The 17,383-nt window shown below is 43.6% G+C and overlaps 1 protein-coding gene across 1 annotated transcript in view; it reads left to right on the top strand.

Annotated features, from left to right (window-relative positions):
• The window catches only part of LOC144762175 (solute carrier family 22 member 7-like), a 133,737-nt gene that overhangs the window by 101,770 nt on the left and 14,584 nt on the right, over positions 1–17,383 (top strand). Inside the window, exons 6-7 of the mRNA XM_078647334.1 lie at positions 10,207–10,316; positions 10,427–10,641. Coding sequence (XP_078503460.1) covers positions 10,207–10,316; positions 10,427–10,641 — 325 coding nt within the window. The remainder of the gene's footprint in view (positions 1–10,206; positions 10,317–10,426; positions 10,642–17,383) is intronic.

Below are 17,383 nucleotides of genomic sequence, written 5' to 3'. Positions count from 1 at the left end.
AGGCGAAAGCGGGCGGTTTGGGGCCCGCTTTGCATGTCAGCGATATTTATCGCTAATGACATGCAAAGTGGGCGTACCCAACCAGTTAGCGACTGAAAGCAGTCGCTAACATCGCTATCGCCTATTACCAACACAGGCGTAGCGATGGAAATATTCGCGCTAAGCGCGAATATCTCCAAAAACTAACACCTGCTCAGACCAGTTCTTAGCCATTTGATCCAATGGGAGGTGGATATAATGGCGAAGACCCTGTTAGCGATAATGCATGAATATCGCTGTATTCTCAGCGATATTCACGGATTTCGCCGCTATTGGCGGAAATGTTATTGCTTTTGAGATAAACGCTGCTAATAGCACGTTATCCCAGCGATAAAATCCAGTTATGCGCGTCGATAAAAAAATTGCCGCTAAGCCTACTTAGCGATAAATATCGCTATTTGTTGATAATATGCCCCCTAGATATTAATTTTTCGGGGCAAAACCATCCTTCTGGTCTCAATCTCGGTGGCCGTCCGAGATAAAGTCTCCTCTCGTCCCCATTAGGATGGCAAGGAATCTCCGAGTAATTTTTAATGAAACATTACATTTCATGCAGTTACATCAGCTGCTTTTTTGTCTACCGTTTATCACAGCACAAGTGAGTACATTTGCCGTCACAGCTATAGTGATAGCAAAGATTGACTGTTGCAATGGCCTATAACTTAATGCAACAAGACAACAATGGGAGAGGCAGGGAGAAACAAGGAACTCTCTCTTAGTCCCCGATTTTGTGCAAATAAACAACAAAAGAGAGGTTTATATAAGTTTCAAAGACACCACAGAGAGGAGCAAAATACTGGGAGATCACACACCCAATTTGGGTGGTCTAGAAGGCCCTCACACACCGACCTGGTCAGTGTCATGCTTCATCATCGGGCCCCACAAAAGAGGCCGAGTGTCTCTTTCGTGTGCTGCGACGCCAGGAGACTGCGGAGCTGGTTGTGTGTGAAGGGCGTGCAGTGAATTATATACATAAAAGGTGCCTAGAGGGTATCAAAAAATTTAATTTTAATGTGTGATCCCTAAGACACGGATAAAAAGAAATATGTGTCTGAATAAATTGCCAAAGTTAATGGTTTGGTTAATTCAGATTACTATTTAAGTCAGTCAACATGTTTCTGCCATTAAATGGTTTTAGTTTACCTTGGCATTCGTCAGGACTAGTAAACCCCGGCGGTATGGACTCTCTATTCATCCACCCTGATCTGGGGACGTGAAAGTGAAAAATCAAAAAAAGTGTGATAAAGTGCATTAAAAGGTGGGGAAGAGCAAATGGCTCATTCCAAAACACTCCAAGTTCAGGAGTATATCTGCACCTGTGGATAAAGAAGTACAGACAAACACAAAGAAGACATACATACAGTTAATCATTTGTATAGCTCGTAGCGTTTGTCCAAGTTGCTCCATAGTAGTGGCATAGATCGTGATCTCAGTTAGATACTAAAATTAACACCATCCATATAGCCCTGCATGGATATTACCACTAATTCTGGGTTGGTGACGTGGAGAATCTTGTGCCTATGACAAAATAGTGAGGCTAGAAGGGGTTAAAAATAAGGTAAAAGCACTCCATAGGAGGGATCAATGGACCAAAGGTCTATGACCCCATCACGAAAATCAAGAGTATTAAGAATGTCTCACTTTATACGATGGCGCTAATTGCACCATGGGTCTCGGGAGGGGGGTTGAAGCGTACCTGGCACATCCTAGAAAATAAAGACCGAAGGTTATTTTGCACGCGATCAGATTGTACTTAGCTCGATCGTGTCGATGTTGGTACTAAGAATAGGATCAGCACTCACGCCCTCAACGCATTCAGCCCGCTTCTGCCACCTAGCATACCCTCTGTACCGGACCCCGACAATGGAGAGCGGGGCCGGTCGCTGATTGATAAGCGTTTTCTCGTTCCCAGCCGCTCTTCCGGGTGGGCGTGTCCCACTTCAGAGAGAGGCATGGTGCGCGCCGGCCCTGGAGGACTGGGCGTGGTGTGCCTCAGAGCGAGGCTTGTATCCCAGACGTTGTATGTTGTCATGGTAGCGCAACAGAGAGACACTTGGGGCGCGCCGGCCCTGTGGGACTGGGCGTGGTTCGCCTCAGAGCGAGGCTTGTGTCCCAGACGTTGAATGTTACCATGGTAGCGTATTTTCTCGGCGATGTGCCAGGAGGGTCCCTTCCTTATCTAGCAGCACGGTACTTAATGTATTGTAAACGTTCGGAACAGAGCTTATTGCACGTATGGGAGAGTTTCTATTAAATGAACACCTATCGGTGGGCGGTGGATTATCACGAGCCTAATGTTATCATCAACGTTGGTACAACGTGGGTGCTTACATGCAACAAGTGTTTTTGTGCCACAGTGGTCGAAGTGCTCGAATAAAAAACGATAGCATGGGGAGGTTTAGGATTGTTGTGCTAATGCTACTCAGAGTGGGCAGGGATGGGAAGGTACTGTTTCTCAAATACAGTCATTCCACTGATATTTAGTATTTAGCAGTTTGTGGAAACATCAACAAGGATGGAAAAATAATTTGAAGTGACAGTTTTTCACCCTCAGCACAGCGATCAACCCAGGACAGTGTTCCATGGGATATCATCATTTAAACCTGCTGTGTTGGTACGTAAACGGTATACCCAGCGCTGCTCTTTCTCAAAGAGTCTCCTGGTGATGTTCATTGTACCAGAAACTGATTCAATAATGGACCATCTCATGTCGTTGGTGGTGTGGTTGTGGTCCAAGAAATGGCGACTCAATTTGGTTGTTGCCTTTTTGCACCGGATGTTGCTTCTGTGCTCGCAGATACGTTGTTTCACCTTGCGTGTAGTCATCCCAACATATCGCAGACCGCAAGGGCAAGTGATCAAATACACCACATTCATGGAATTACAGTTAGTGTGTGCGACCTGGGTCCAGATTTTTCCTTCCTCCAATGAAATTGTTTTTGAGGCCTCTGTAAGGTGACACACACTGCAATCCGAACATGGGTAATGGCCGGTTATTTTTGGTAAACCCCAGGCAGCCGTTACTGTCGGGAAATCAAGTGGAGTTTTTTCTTTAGGCCGGGTATGGACAAGGGCATCTTTCAGACTGCGTTCCATTTGAAAGAAAATAGTGGTTTTTCCCAATCTTCCTTGGATGATTTTATTATGTTCCAATGTTTGTTTATTGTCTTTTTCATGTAATTAGACAAGCTGTTGAAGGTCGTGACACAAGTGAGAGGAATTAGTGCCTGGGTCTTGGTTTTTCTTCCAGTAAGGACTCCCTCGGCTGGTTTCTTGCTCTCTTCAACCCTTTGTTTAGGATTGATGACGGATAGCCTCTCTCTCTCAGTTTGGCGGTCAGGTCAGAGGATTGTTCTTTGAAATCAGTAATCGTACTACAATTTCTTCTCAGTCTGAGAAACTGCCCGTACGGAAGATTCTCTTTTAGGGGGCGTGGGTGAAAGCTGCTGAACTCTAGTAAATTGTTCTTGGCCGTCGGTTTGTGATGAGTCTTTGTGCTCAAACATGTGCCTGATATAGAGATCACTACGTCCAGGAAGACTATGTCTGTTTTGCTCGTGGTGTAAGTGAACCTCAGGTTATTATCAAGAGTGTTGATCCATACTAGGAAAGACTCAAGACCACTATCACTTCCTGTCCAAAGCAGCAAGACGTCGTCAATATAACGTTTCTATAGTAATATTGACTGGGAGAAATTTGTTGAAGGTGGTAGGATGTACTTGGCCTCAAAATCGGCCACATAGAGTCCAGCCACGCTCGGGGCTAAAGTACTGCCCATAGATGTCCCTGAGCATTGGAGGAACAGTTTATTCTTGAAGGAGAAGAAGTTTTCTTTTAGTGCTATGGTTGCACAATCAATGATAAATGATTTGGGTGTCTGATATTTCCACTCAATGGTGTCCAGTGACTCTGCCAGGACCCTGATGGTATCGTCCTGGGGGATGCTCGTATAGAGACTTTCGACATCCAGGGTCACTAGAGTGACTGTGTTTTCCCTGAAATTGATGTCTGCTAGGAGCCTTAAGAGGCTCTTGGTGTCTTGTAGGTAGGTAGGAGTCGCCTGCACCAATGGTTTGAGAAATTGATCACAGAAACGAGAAAGAGGCTCCAACAGGGAGCCTATCCCTGATACTATGGGACGTCCGGGAGGTGGGGACCTGTATTAATGCATCTTTGGCAGCGTATAAAAATATGGTACGATGTTACTGCTACCATTCAGAAAATCTGCTTCATTTTTGGACACATGTCCACTGTCTTCTGCTTTCCTGACTAGGGTTGTGATCTTTTTAGTTAGGTCAGCAGTTGGGCCTTTGTTCAGTGGAGTGTAATTCCTGATGTCTTGTAGTAACACCTCACAAGATTGTTCATAGTCTTCAGTGTTTTGGATTACAATCCCTCCACCTTTATCTGCAGGTTTTATAGTTATTGTCATGTCGTCCTGTAATGCTTGGAGATCTTTGTGTTCTGCAGCGGTAAAGTTGCCAAATGTTCTGGGATTCTGGCAGGTCTCTAGCTAGCTTAGTACCAACATCGACACGATTGAGCTAAGTACAATCTGATTGCGTGCAAAATAACCTTCGGTCTTTATTTTCTAGGATGTGCCAGGTACGCTTCAACCCCCCTCCCGAGACCCATGGTGCAATTAGCGCCATCGTATAAAGTGAGACATTCTTAATACTCTTGATTTTCGTGATGGGGTCATAGACCTTTGGTCCATTGATCCCTCCTATGGAGTGCTTTTACCTTATTTCTAACCCCTTCTAGCCTCACTATTTTGTCATAGGCACAAGATTCTCCACGTCACCAACCCAGAGTTAGTGGTAATATCCATGCAGGGCTATATGGATGGTGTTAATTTTAGTATCTAACTGAGATCACCATCTATGCCACTACAATGGAGCACCTTGGACAAACGCTACGAGCTATACAAATGATTAACTGTATGTATGTCTTCTTTGTGTTTGTCTGTACTTCTTTATCCACAGGTGCAGATATACTCCTGAACTTGGAGTGTTTTTGGAATGAGCCATTTGCTCTTCCCCACCTTTTAATGCACTTTATCACACTTTTTTTGATTTTTCACTTTCACGTCCCCAGGTCAGGGTGGAGGATTAGAGAGTCCATACCGCCGGGGTTTACTAGTCCTGACGAATGCCAAGGTAAACTAAAACCATTTAATGGCAGAAACATGTTGACTGACTTAAATAGTAATCTGAATTAACCAAACCATTAACTTTGGCAATTTATTCAGACACATATTTCTTTTTATCCGTGTCTAAGGGATCACACATTAAAATTTAATTTTTTGATACCCTCTAGGCACCTTTTATCTATATAATTCACTGCACGCCCTTCACACACAACCAGCTCTGCAGTCTCCTGGCGTCGCAGCACACGAAAGAGGCACTCGGCCTCTTTTGTGGGGCCCGATGATGAAGCATGACACTGACCAGGTCGGTGTGTGAGGGCCTTCTAGACCAGCCAAATTGGGTGTGTGATCTCCCAGTATTTTGCTCCTCTCTGTGGTGTCTTTGAAACCTATATAAACCTCTCATTTGTTGTTTATTTTTATAACTTAATGCACATTAATCAGTTACATAGAAGTTGAAAATACTGCAGAATGCAGCTGACAGGCTTCTCTTCAAGATTCCTAAACATCAATCTATCTCCAGGTATCAGTAGGAGCTGCATTGGCTGGGAAACAGCCATTACAACGCAACTTTCACAACACACTACTATTATAACAAAACTTTTACAACGCAGGATCCATTACAACGCATGCCATTACAACGCAGCTGCTATTACAACGCATGCCATTACAACGTAAGTATAGGTAAGTAGTTAATTACATTTTAACCCCTACACCATCCAACACTTACCCTACTATTACACCCCCTGGAGTTAGAATAGTAATTTTAAACCCTACACTATCCAACACTTACACTACTATTACATTCCCACTAATTAAAAAAAAATACTTACCCATACTTACGTTGTAATGGCATGCGTTGTAATAGCAGCTGCGTTGTAATGGCATGCGTTGTAATGGCAAGCGTTGTAATGGATCCTGCATTGTAAAAGTTTTGTTGTAATGGTATGCGTTGTGAATGTATGCGTTGTAACAACATACATCCGCTTCTAGATTCCAGCGTATATCCTGGGGAGGTAGGAGCTTTGTGATCGGAGCGTCTAGAGCTCGGAATGCACTCCCTCTTCAGGTAAAATCCATGCCAAACCTACTGCCCGTCAGAAAGGCTCTGAAAACGTGGCTGTTCTCAACAGAATCTCAGATCACAAGGATGGTATAAATACTCAGTCAGTATGCACTTCAGATCTCAAGTTTAAATAAACATGCGGCTGCTTCCAGCTAGCGCCAAGACGCCCTACGGGGTAATTGAGTGCTTTAAAAAAAACTAAATAACATAACATACCTCTTTAGCCCAAATAATCCTGCTACATTTTGTATACCTGGGCAATTATGGAGCTACTCTGATGCAGGTACACGAGCCAGTATCAATTTAACATCTTACTGTTCTTAATGCCCTACCTGGGGAGACTGCCATTCAGAAACAATCTTCTGACGCTGGTTGCACAGCACTCAACCCAGGTAAAATTCCTTCTAGTTGTCTAACTGTGAATACAACAGGAAACTGAGACTGAATATCTCACATTAGCAAAGTGGTCGCAAATAGCGGCACACTCAATGTTGGTGTCCATTTGAGGTTCACCAGTCCCTCATCACTGTATATAATTCAAAGATTTTAAGTACTCGAGGAGGTTTTGCCCATAATTTAATGTATTTGTGACAAAATAATTAGAAAACACTGACACATCTTAACCATACTTGGTCCTATTCACAGGTAAAGATTTAGTACTTTCACTTGTTGTTAATTATTATTGTTAATTGGTATTTATATAGCGCTAAATCACCGTCAGGTCTCTTAGCGCTCAGGGGGGGAGGGCGTGGCTGCATAGACGACAGTCATGTCAGGTGAAAAGTTTAGGGTTAAGCTGAGCTTAGGGCTTCCATAAACAAGATTGTTTTGAGCTGTTTCCTGAACTGGGGAAGGTTGGGTTCCTTTCAGAGTTGCTCAGGTAGCTGGTTCCAGAGCTGGGGGACAAGGACGGAAAAGGCTCTGTCCCCTTTTGAGGTGAGCTTGTAACGTGGGCAAGACAGGAGACAAGCCTCAGTGGATCGCAGAGAGCGTTCCGGGATATAAGCCTCCAGACGTTCTTTTATGTAGGTAGGGGCTAGGCCGTAGAAAGCTTTGTGGGCGATGCAAAGGCCCTTGAATTTAGCTCTTTGCCTTATAGGAAGCCAGTGCAGTTTATGCAGTATCGGAGTGGCATGGGACCTTCTAGAGAGTCTAAAGATCAACCTGGCTGCATTATTAAGGACCACCTGTAATCTGTTTGCCAGTTTCTGAGGGAGGCCAATGTATCGGGCGTTGCCGTAATCTAACCTCGAGACGATAGTGGCCGAGACGATCGTCTTGTATTTTCTTTACTTTCTTAATGTCTGTTGTTAGGTGGCATGCTGGGAGATGTAGTGCTAAAACAAATTTGGGCATTAATTCTACTTGTTATGCCTTTGATCTTTTTTACTTATTTAGTTTTTACAGCACAGTGTGTGCATATTTAAATTCAAATCTTGTTCCTTGAATAAATGTCTATTGCCACAGTAATTCATTGGGAAGTTTTATTGTTATTTGCACAGCCATTGTATTGGGGCTTAACCAATATTAGCTGAAATGTAATTTTCAGGTCTTACAGCACCTATAAGCTGTGATCTCTTCAGATCAGCAAGAGCTTGATAGATGAATCAAATGGTTCCACAATAAAAAATATGCAATGACAGTGAACGGGGCATCATCTCAATAGCAGGAAATCGGGCAAAAACCTATGTGACCATCTGGGAATCTTGAGGTGTTAACCCCTTCCATGCGGGCTAATTCCCCCGTGGTGTGGGGGGAGGAAGGCCGCACGCAGGTGCCGCTGTGCTCGTCATGCTGCACAGTGGAGCTGTGCTCATGACGAGCTGAGCTTGTGACGACTCCGCCCACTCCTGTGCAACGCCCGAACAGGAGGGGAATTAGCCCCACGTGGGCGTTCCACGGCCGTTATGACGAGCTCAGCTCGTCATAAGCGTCGAAAAGTTTAATATAGAAATTCAAAGTGTACAATGTGGGTAGGCATAGTACATGATCAGGGAATGAACGCATCCCTGTCACTTCATGAGTGAGGAGGTACTTTGAGTCTTCTCTGTTCTAGAAGCTACAGTAGATTTGCCAGAGCCTGGGACTTGTCATTGGTCCTTTAGGTATCCAGCAAACAGTAAATGTCACTTAGCATTAATGTGCAAAATAGTCCTTGGAAATTTGCAGAAGTTTGAAATTCCTAGCCGAGGCAGCCATTAATTATTTAACGCTTGAGCCACTTGCAGGAATGGTCAACCAAAGCATTACCTTTTCAAAGTTTAAAATCTTCAGTTTATCAGGAGGAAGTTTACCTTATTCCTTTATCCTTGTTTTTCAAGCTCTTGGGCTCTCATGTATGAGATTTTGGCAAAGGTTAGAACAGCAAATCACTGTGCTGCACAGTCCTACGCCAAAGGGGAGAGCAGGAATGCATAGTATTTATGCAATACGGTACATTCCTGTTCTTTCTCCCTGTGCTGGTGTCGTTTCAGCAGGCAAGTGCCAACGTAGGGGTGTCTTCATTGCATGCTGGATTGTTTTTGTGCAGGAAGGGGCACCTTCCTTCAGAGAAACAGTCCTAGGAGGTGTATTCCTCTTTGAAAATGATGAAGAGAAATAAACATATTTCTTCTCATTATGCCTCACCTCTGGATGCGTAAAGATTTGGGACTTCACCAGATTTACATAATTTTGTAAATCTGGGGCAATGTCAAAATCCATGGGTGTTGCATGCACACACCCACTGCAACAACCATGGAACGCCTCCTGGGCACAGAATAGGGTGACACAGCGAATTATGCTGCATCGCCATACTCAAGATTTCTGGACCACTCAAAGTTATGCAGGGTGGTTTTGCGTGGCTTCATAAATCAGATTCAGAGCCCTGCGTCACACATGTACCGCTTAACGTGGTGCAAAAGTGATGCGTGGCTCTCCCCTTAGTGTATGTTGCAACAGGTCCTATGAGTCACAACTAGTCAATTTAAGGATCTCTGAATAACTGGCATTTTTATTAGAAATTGTTGAGTACTGGGTGAGAACTGCAAAACTAATTTAAACAGTTATCATTCCAATAATGAAATGAATGAAATGAATGAAATGAAATGAAATTAAATGAAATTAGATTTGTAAAGCGCATGGCTGCCCGAGAGCGTCCCGGCGCTGCCTAACAGGTAACAGAAAACTCAAAAGGAACCGAAATTTTAGGGAGTTTTAGGGAAAAGAAAAAATTTAAGCAACTAATGGAAGTAATGGAAGCTATAAAATAAGTACAAGTAATATCAGCTGTTATGGGAAATCCCTGATTAAGCACCATGTGCTTGATTCACAGAACTAACTTAAGACAAAATCCTAAACTTACTACTTTTGGTATTCACAAAAGGTAGGATTTTGTCTTAAGTTTGTCTTAAGACAGACTTAAGTTAGGATTTTGTCTTAAGTCTGTCTTCAGACAAACTTAAGACAAAATCCTAACTTCTGTGAATACCAAAAGTAGTAAGTTTAGGATTTTGTCTTAAGTTTGTCTCAAGACAGACTTACGACAAAATCCTAACTTAAGTCTGTCTTAAGTCTGTCTTAAGTTTGTCTTAAGTCTGTTTTAAGTCTGTCTTAAGTCTTTCTTAAGTTTGTCTTAAGACAAATTTAAGACACAATCCTAACTTCTGTGAATACCAAAAGTAGTAAGTTTAGGATTTTGTCTTAAGTTAGTTCTGTGAATCAGGCCCCATGTTGCAGAGAGCCTGGGAATGAGTGTTCGGACTTTAATGGAGTGGCTTGGTTGTATACCTATGACCATGTAATGATTATGGTGACATGCACCCAGTCTAGTAAGAGCCAGATTAAACCCTTCATCAGTCAACAATCAGTAAACACCATGCTAAGCTGCAGACACACACATGCAGACAAGAGTAATTAATTTAACTAAATGACCAAACGTATCTGACTTTTTAATGTACTTCATTGTTCCTAGGTACTCAGTAAAATGGCAGAAATTGAGAACACTGGTATAAATTACACATTCATAGACGTATTCCGAACTCCGGTACTGAGGAAAGTTTCCATCTGTATAGCAGCTGCATGGTAAGGAAATTAATTATTTTGAGGTTCTAAAATGTGTGATCATTCCTTGTTTTATGATGCAGCAGAGTGGCCAGCTTATTCCAAGTGATTGCTTGTCACCTCTCTTGTAGGCTCGGTGCATTTCTCTCTTACTACGGAATCAGCCTCAACATCAGAGGCTTTAAGCTGGACATGTACATGACCCAGTTCTTCTTCGGAGCCATTGAAATACCATTCAAGCTGGCCGTATACATCTTCCTGAAGAAGGGCGGGCGGCGTCATGTACTGGCATGGAGCCTGCTGATCTTCGGCTTCTGCATTGGCATAAATATAGTCATTCCAGAATGTACGTTTTTTTGGAGAGCAGACTTTTGTATAATTGTCTTTTTCTTCAAATTATATTTCCTATTAAAATTTATTCAATATTGTTTCATAAATAACACAAAAAAAACAAACAATAACCTAGCACGCTAACATGAAGGCAATCTAGGGTGCTCATGCAGGGCCTTGGAACAAACTCACAGCTGTGCGTAAGGAGCCCCTCACCCACAGCTCAACTAATTTTTGACATAATTTCCAACAAGCTTTGAAAATGCAATAGGTCTTTCCTTTGATTAAGTTAAGGCCATTTGCTAATGGTATTGTATAGCTTTTCCAAAATACACTTACATTTTCAAACCGGAACTTTCACTTAACAAAACAAATTTTCCATTCAGCTGAAATAAAACAATTTTTAATGAAGGACTACACATGTAGCTTAGACATTCATTTCTAATTTTAAAGATTCACCTTCTTTACTATTATTAAAGACTTCACTGTCCATAATCTCAAATCTTATTTAAATTTGTTAGTTAGAAATAACTATGCTTCCACTAACCTGAAAATCAACTACAAAGCAAGGTGGAAAAGAGATCCTTCTGGAATGTCTTCAACACAGGCCAAGACAAGAGAATACAATTAAGTTGCCCAACTTTCTCCATTTCCCCATCATTTATCAAAATATGTAAGTGCCAATTTCCTGAGATTCATTGGCTATCTCACTTAACTGACTGACTCACAGCCTTGTGCCCTATCTCAGACAACTTCTCAGCAGCTTCATTCTGGCTTCAACCGCTCTCTGGTGATCTTTAGGCTGAATGCCTCCAACTTCGTGGGATGTCGGCTCCCCCATCCCTGGAGGCTGACGGAGTGAAACAAGGTCAGCGGAGCCAGGGTATGTGCCAGCTTAGCCCTCTGCCATCATTTACCAAGAGAGGACAGAGAGAACAAGGGTCAAGAAAGCTGAGGTGCCCCTCACCCACAGCTGAACTAATGTTTGACATAATTTCCAACAAGCATTGAAAATGCAATAGGTCTCACCTTTGATTAAGTCATGGCCATTTGCTTTGCTAATGGTATTGTATAGCAAAGCAAATGGGTTTAACTTAATGGAAGGTGAGACCTATTGCATTTGTAATGCTTGTTACATTTTCCTGGCTGCAGGGTTTGTCTTGAAAACTTCAGGGCATGAAGTGCTCTAGGTACATGCCTCCCACCCCATAGAATCATGAGCTATAACTATATTATGATTTAAAGAGCGATAGATAGCTCTTCAATGAGATCACACGTGGTGTGGGCAGTGAACTTGCAACCAGTCCAAAAACAGTGCCTTAACCGCAGAGTAGGGGTGGGCAGAATTCGCGTAATGGCGTTACGCAAACCTCTGCAAAACGGTAAAAAATCTCCGCGAACAGGCAGAAATTTCGCGAACACGCAGAATTGCTGGTTCGCAATGCTTTTTTCCTGTTTGCTTGCTCAGCAGGAAATATCTTGAGAACACGCATTTTGAGAACGCGAACAAGCAAAGAATTTCGCGAAGTCGCGGAACGCAGAATTTTGGGCAATTATGCGTTCTCCGCGGAATAAGAAATTACCCATATTCCGCAAATTCCGCGAGTGGAACGGATTTTACTACCCAGGCCTACCGCAGAGGGGAGGAGGCTGCGGGGGAATAATAGGAACATAAAAGAGGTGCCATGGAGGAGACAAGGAGAGGCCGCAGTAAACTTGGAAAGCAGAGGGCACAGCTCCCCTCCAGACACAGAGCAACCAACGAAACAGGAAAAACAACTCGAAAGCATGCAAGCGGCCCAGTGAGTAACACAAACCCAAACTGACAAGGGGCAGTGCACAGCCAGGGCGGGGCTCTCCACGCCCACAGGCACAGGGGCAGAGGGACAGGATCTACAGGCCCAGAGACTATGGGGCAGAGAGGCAGCTTTTGAAGGCCCACAGGGTCAGGGACAGAGGGGCAGGATCTACAGGCCCACTGGTTCAAAGGCAGAGAGGCTCTGTCTACAGACCCACAGAGGCAGAGGAACAAGAGCTACAGGCCCACAGGTTCAGGAGCAGAATCACAGCATCTACAGTCCCACAGGGGCAGAGGGACAGGATCTACAGACCTACAGGGGCAGAAGGACGTGATCTACAGGCCCACAGGTTCAAAGGCTGAGAGGCAGTATCCTCAGGCCCACAGGGGCATAAGCACAGGATCTACAGGCCCAGAGAGACAGAGGGACGCGATCTACAGGCCCACAGGTTCAGGGGCAGAAACACAGCATCTACAGGCCCACAGGTTCAGGGGCAGGACTCTCCAGGCCCACGGGTAAAGGGCAGAATCTACAGGCGCACAAGTACATGAGAATATGGCATGACTCTCCAGGCCCGCGGTTACTGGGGCAGAATCTACAGGCACACAGATACCTGAGAAGGGTGGCGGAATCTGTAGGCCCAGAGGTGCACCGGGAATGGAAGGAGAGAGGGAAGGGGAGAGTAGGGCAGTACATAGGAGGAAGTAAACCTATGTGCACACAATTCTACTTAGCTAAGTGTTTTAGGATCAACGTGACGATACAGCTCACCCCCTGCAGAAAGCAATGAACTCTAAGAGATATCTCAGTGGTTGAGAGTAGCTGTGGTGGCCACGCATTAGAGCTGCCAAGGGCTTGTCCATCGGAGACCCATAGAATGAACATTATTTACCAGTGGGCTGTTCCTTGAGCCCAAGGGATGCGCCAGTGCAAGGCAGAGGCTGCATTATTTAAGTTGAATACAAGGCCGGGCAGAAGGGAAGGACGGCCTCTGAGTGTCAATGGACCGGCTCGGTCTGTTCATGACCTCCAACACCAACACTAGTCACCCTATAAGAGGACAAACACCAGCTCTGACACACTTACACACGCTCACGCTATCCTACACAGCAGCTACATACAGAGGTATACTGAATATGCGCTGAATGTAGGCGAGCGTGCCCGCAAATACACAGATATACTGACATATACATATTAACAGACAGAGTAACACACGCATACTCACTAAAGCACCCACACAGACACACACATAGCAACGCACTTGGGACACACACACATACTTACACGCTCATATTGACACAGACAGTAATGCGCACACACACAGAGTAACACAGGTTCACACTCACTAACACACACACACAAAAGCATTCAGACGCACACACACAGACTCTCTGTCACTGCTGATACACTGCCCTCTCAGAAGGACACACATGTTTGATATCAGAATGGGGCATGGTACACTGACTGCAGCACACTTAAGCCAAGAACAGACACTCATTTTCATGTATTGTCTTCCACCCACAGTAGGGGCAATTCACCCCATAACCCCTGGGCTCGAAAGGAAGGGGTTTGTCCACAGAAAAAAAAGTATTTTATGGCAAAATAAATGTATAAAGCCCGGGAGTGGTGCACGCGCGAGGCGCTTGTGCCTGCCGCTGCAGGAGAAGACTGCCATCTGTTTCCAATTAACGGGTGTGATAATTGGAAACAGATAGCGCTCATGCTCGCTCCCGAGCACCCTAGGCCACAGAACAGAGAGGGCGAGATATACACCCGCCTTGGGCCAATTGCATGCTGTATTTCTTAGAAAGACGCATGCAAAGCCCAATAGCAAGTGATAAAAGAAAAGCACACACACAAGCGTGTTTGGAGTTTAAAAGGCCTTACTAAATGCCTCGCAGAACCGCTCATGCACACCGGCGCATGCGAGACCTAAAAATGACTACCACTTTGGGAGACCTACCATGATTCTTGTGACCCTGGAGTGGCCTGCTCCAACACACAGTCCTGCTTGCTCTTTTGTCACTCACTTTGTGCCTCAAACTTTTTGGATCTCCACTAGTGCTGAACCCTGTTCATCTGAGCAACAATGTAGAAAAGAGATGAAGGGTCTTATTTAGAGTTTGGCAGCTAGGATCATCTGTCAAAATCCTGGTGGATGACCCGTCTGCTGCATTACAAGTGCATATATGATACAGCAGGTGGGATATCCATCTCGGTTAGCATTTAACCAAAATAATTGTAAAGAATGAACAGATTATGGAGATTGCATACTATATAATGAGAGTCAAATTAATAGCAGATAAGTCATCCACTCTTAAAAATTATTTTGAAGAAACACTTTCATTGCTGGATGTGTCCCTGTGAAAGTAGAGTTTCCAGCTCAGTTTTAAAAGCACCACTGAATGATTTTTTTGTAATGTCCAGTGAAATGGAGTTCCAAATCAGAAAAGGATTTTTTTTAGCTTTGTTTTTTTTTAATCCTTGTGTTTCACTGAGTTTGGGTGTGTTGTCCTCCCAAGATTTTTCGGGCAAAACAGTTGGGGTTAGAAAAAGTGTGGCCTTGTGTGTGAGGCAGGCCAGTTTAACCCCTTCCATGCGTCGGACGCGTGGGAGCCGTCTGACGCATAAGTTCTCCTGTGTGCCGGACGGCTCCGTTGCAGAAGAAATCTCTCTGGTGCAGGCACCAGAGGGATTTCATTTACTTCCCCAAAGAAATGTGAGGAACAATTTCTTAGGTTTGCAAGGGATTCTGGGTAACAGAGCCTGGTGAGAGCCAGTCAAGTCACCCCCATTGTGGATTCCCCTGGGTGTCTAGTTGTCAAAAATGTATAGGTTTCCTAGTTTTCCCTAGGTGCCGGCAGAGATAGGGTTAAAAAACTACAGCTACGCACTTTGCAAAAAAAATGAGTAATTTTTCACTGTGAAAATGTGGTGCGTCCACGTTGCGTTTTGCGCCATTTACTTCATGGGAACTAGGCCTACCCACACAAGCGAGGTACCATTTTTCTTGACATTCAGGAACGCGGGATGGATTTTGTGAATCCACGCAGATTGCAGAACTTTCCACCACAGAAATGTGAGGAAAATGTTTTTTTGGGATAATTTATTAGGTTTGAAAGGGATTCTGGGTAACAGAACCTAGTGAAAGCCAGTCAGGTCACCCCATCATAGATTCCCCTGGGTGTCTAGTTTTCAAAAATGCATAGGTTTGCTAGGTTTCCCCAGGTACCAGCAGATCTAGGGTTTAAAAACTACAGCTAGGCACTTTGCAAAATAAGGGTAGTTTTTCACTGTGAAAATGTGGTGTGTCCACATTGTGTTTTGCGCTGTTTCCTGTTGCGGGCACTAGGCCTACCCACACAAGTGAGGTACCATTTTTATTGGAAGACTTTGGGGAACGCGGGGTGGGTAGAATTTTGTAAATCCACACAGATTCCAGAACTTTCCACCACAGAAATGTGAGGAAAATGTGTTTTTTTGGATAATTTATTAGGTTTGCAAGGGATTCTGGGTAACAGAACCTGGTGGGAGCCAGTCAAGTCACCCCATCCTGGATTTCCCTGAGTGTTTACTTTTCAAGAATTTATAGGTTTGCTAGGTTTCCCTAGGTGCCGGCAGAGCTAGTGTTAAAAAACTACACCTAGGCACTTTTCAAAAAAGGGGTCATTTTTCATTGTGAAAATGTGGTGTGTCCACATTGCGTTTTGAGCCGTTTCCTGTCATGGGCAGTAAGTAGGCCTATCCACACAAATGAGGTACCGTGTTTATCAGGAGACTTAGGGTAACACCGAATTGTAGAGCAACTGTTATTACTTATTGACTTTCGATGCATTTCTGCCTTCCAAATGAAAGACAATGTGTAAAAAAGAAGTCATTTTGAAAAATGACATATAATTCTCATGCTAGTATGGGTATTCCCAATTTCGAAAATGTGCAAATATCTACTGTTTCTAAACTCTATATTTTGTTCCCAATTTCAGAAATACATAGGTGTCTTTCATACCGATTTTTCCATTGATACATTTTCCCAGAATAATTGCTATATTCCCGGTACATAATAAAAAACCATTGCAAGTTGCTGCTCAGTTATTGGCTCTGGGTTCGTCTGGTTCTTGGTGAACCTAAAAGTCTTATATATCCCCACAACCAGGAAGCTCCAGCGGATGTAACGATATATTGCTTTCAAACAGCTGTCATAATTAGATGAAGTTACAGGTGAAAACGTGGACACAAATGGCTGTTTATTTCAACTAAATTTCAATTTTTCCTATACTTAACTGTTAGTTTCTATAAAGAAACCTTGAAGGATCTACACAAATGACCCCTTAAATTCAGGATTCTGTCTACTTTTCTAAAATGTATAGCTTTTCAGGATCCATTATTACTTTCATACCCATTTCTACCATTAACTAGAAGGAGGTTGAAAGCACAAAAAATAGCAAAAATAGGCTATATCCCAGAAAAATGCCACAACTGTATAAAAAAGTTGGTTTTATGTCAAAAGTCTGCTTGTCCCTGTAATGTCATCTTCAAAACTGACCTTAAAGCTCTTCTCTTTGAATGATATCTGGGCTAAACCCCTCCTACCTCATCACGCTCCCTCCATTCGGAAACCATCCTCAGCCTGCACAAATTATTGATAAACCTCACATAGTACTGCACCACCTGCTTTTATGTTTTGTATCTGTAAAGTGCTCTACCTCCAGAGAGAGGTTATCCCAGGGATCAGTCCACCTTTAATGTGCATGTATATTTTCTATTTGTTATTAATATGTTCTGGCTTTATTGTGGAGTGAAATAATCAATGGGGAAGTGGTGCCACATTGACGCCTCTCCTAAGAAGGAAATCCTTAGGATCTTTTAAAACAACTCTCACCCACTTGAGTTTCTGCTAGTGGCATGCTTCCATCATCAAGTCCTCACCCAGGTCTCTCATTAGGAGAGACGTCATGGTGG

This window comes from Lissotriton helveticus, chromosome 6 (assembly GCF_964261635.1).
Source record: "Lissotriton helveticus chromosome 6, aLisHel1.1, whole genome shotgun sequence".
Classification (NCBI taxonomy): Eukaryota; Metazoa; Chordata; class Amphibia; order Caudata; family Salamandridae; genus Lissotriton; species Lissotriton helveticus.
Note: the sequence above shows the minus strand (reverse complement) of the source record. Positions and strands in the feature narration are given on the sequence as shown.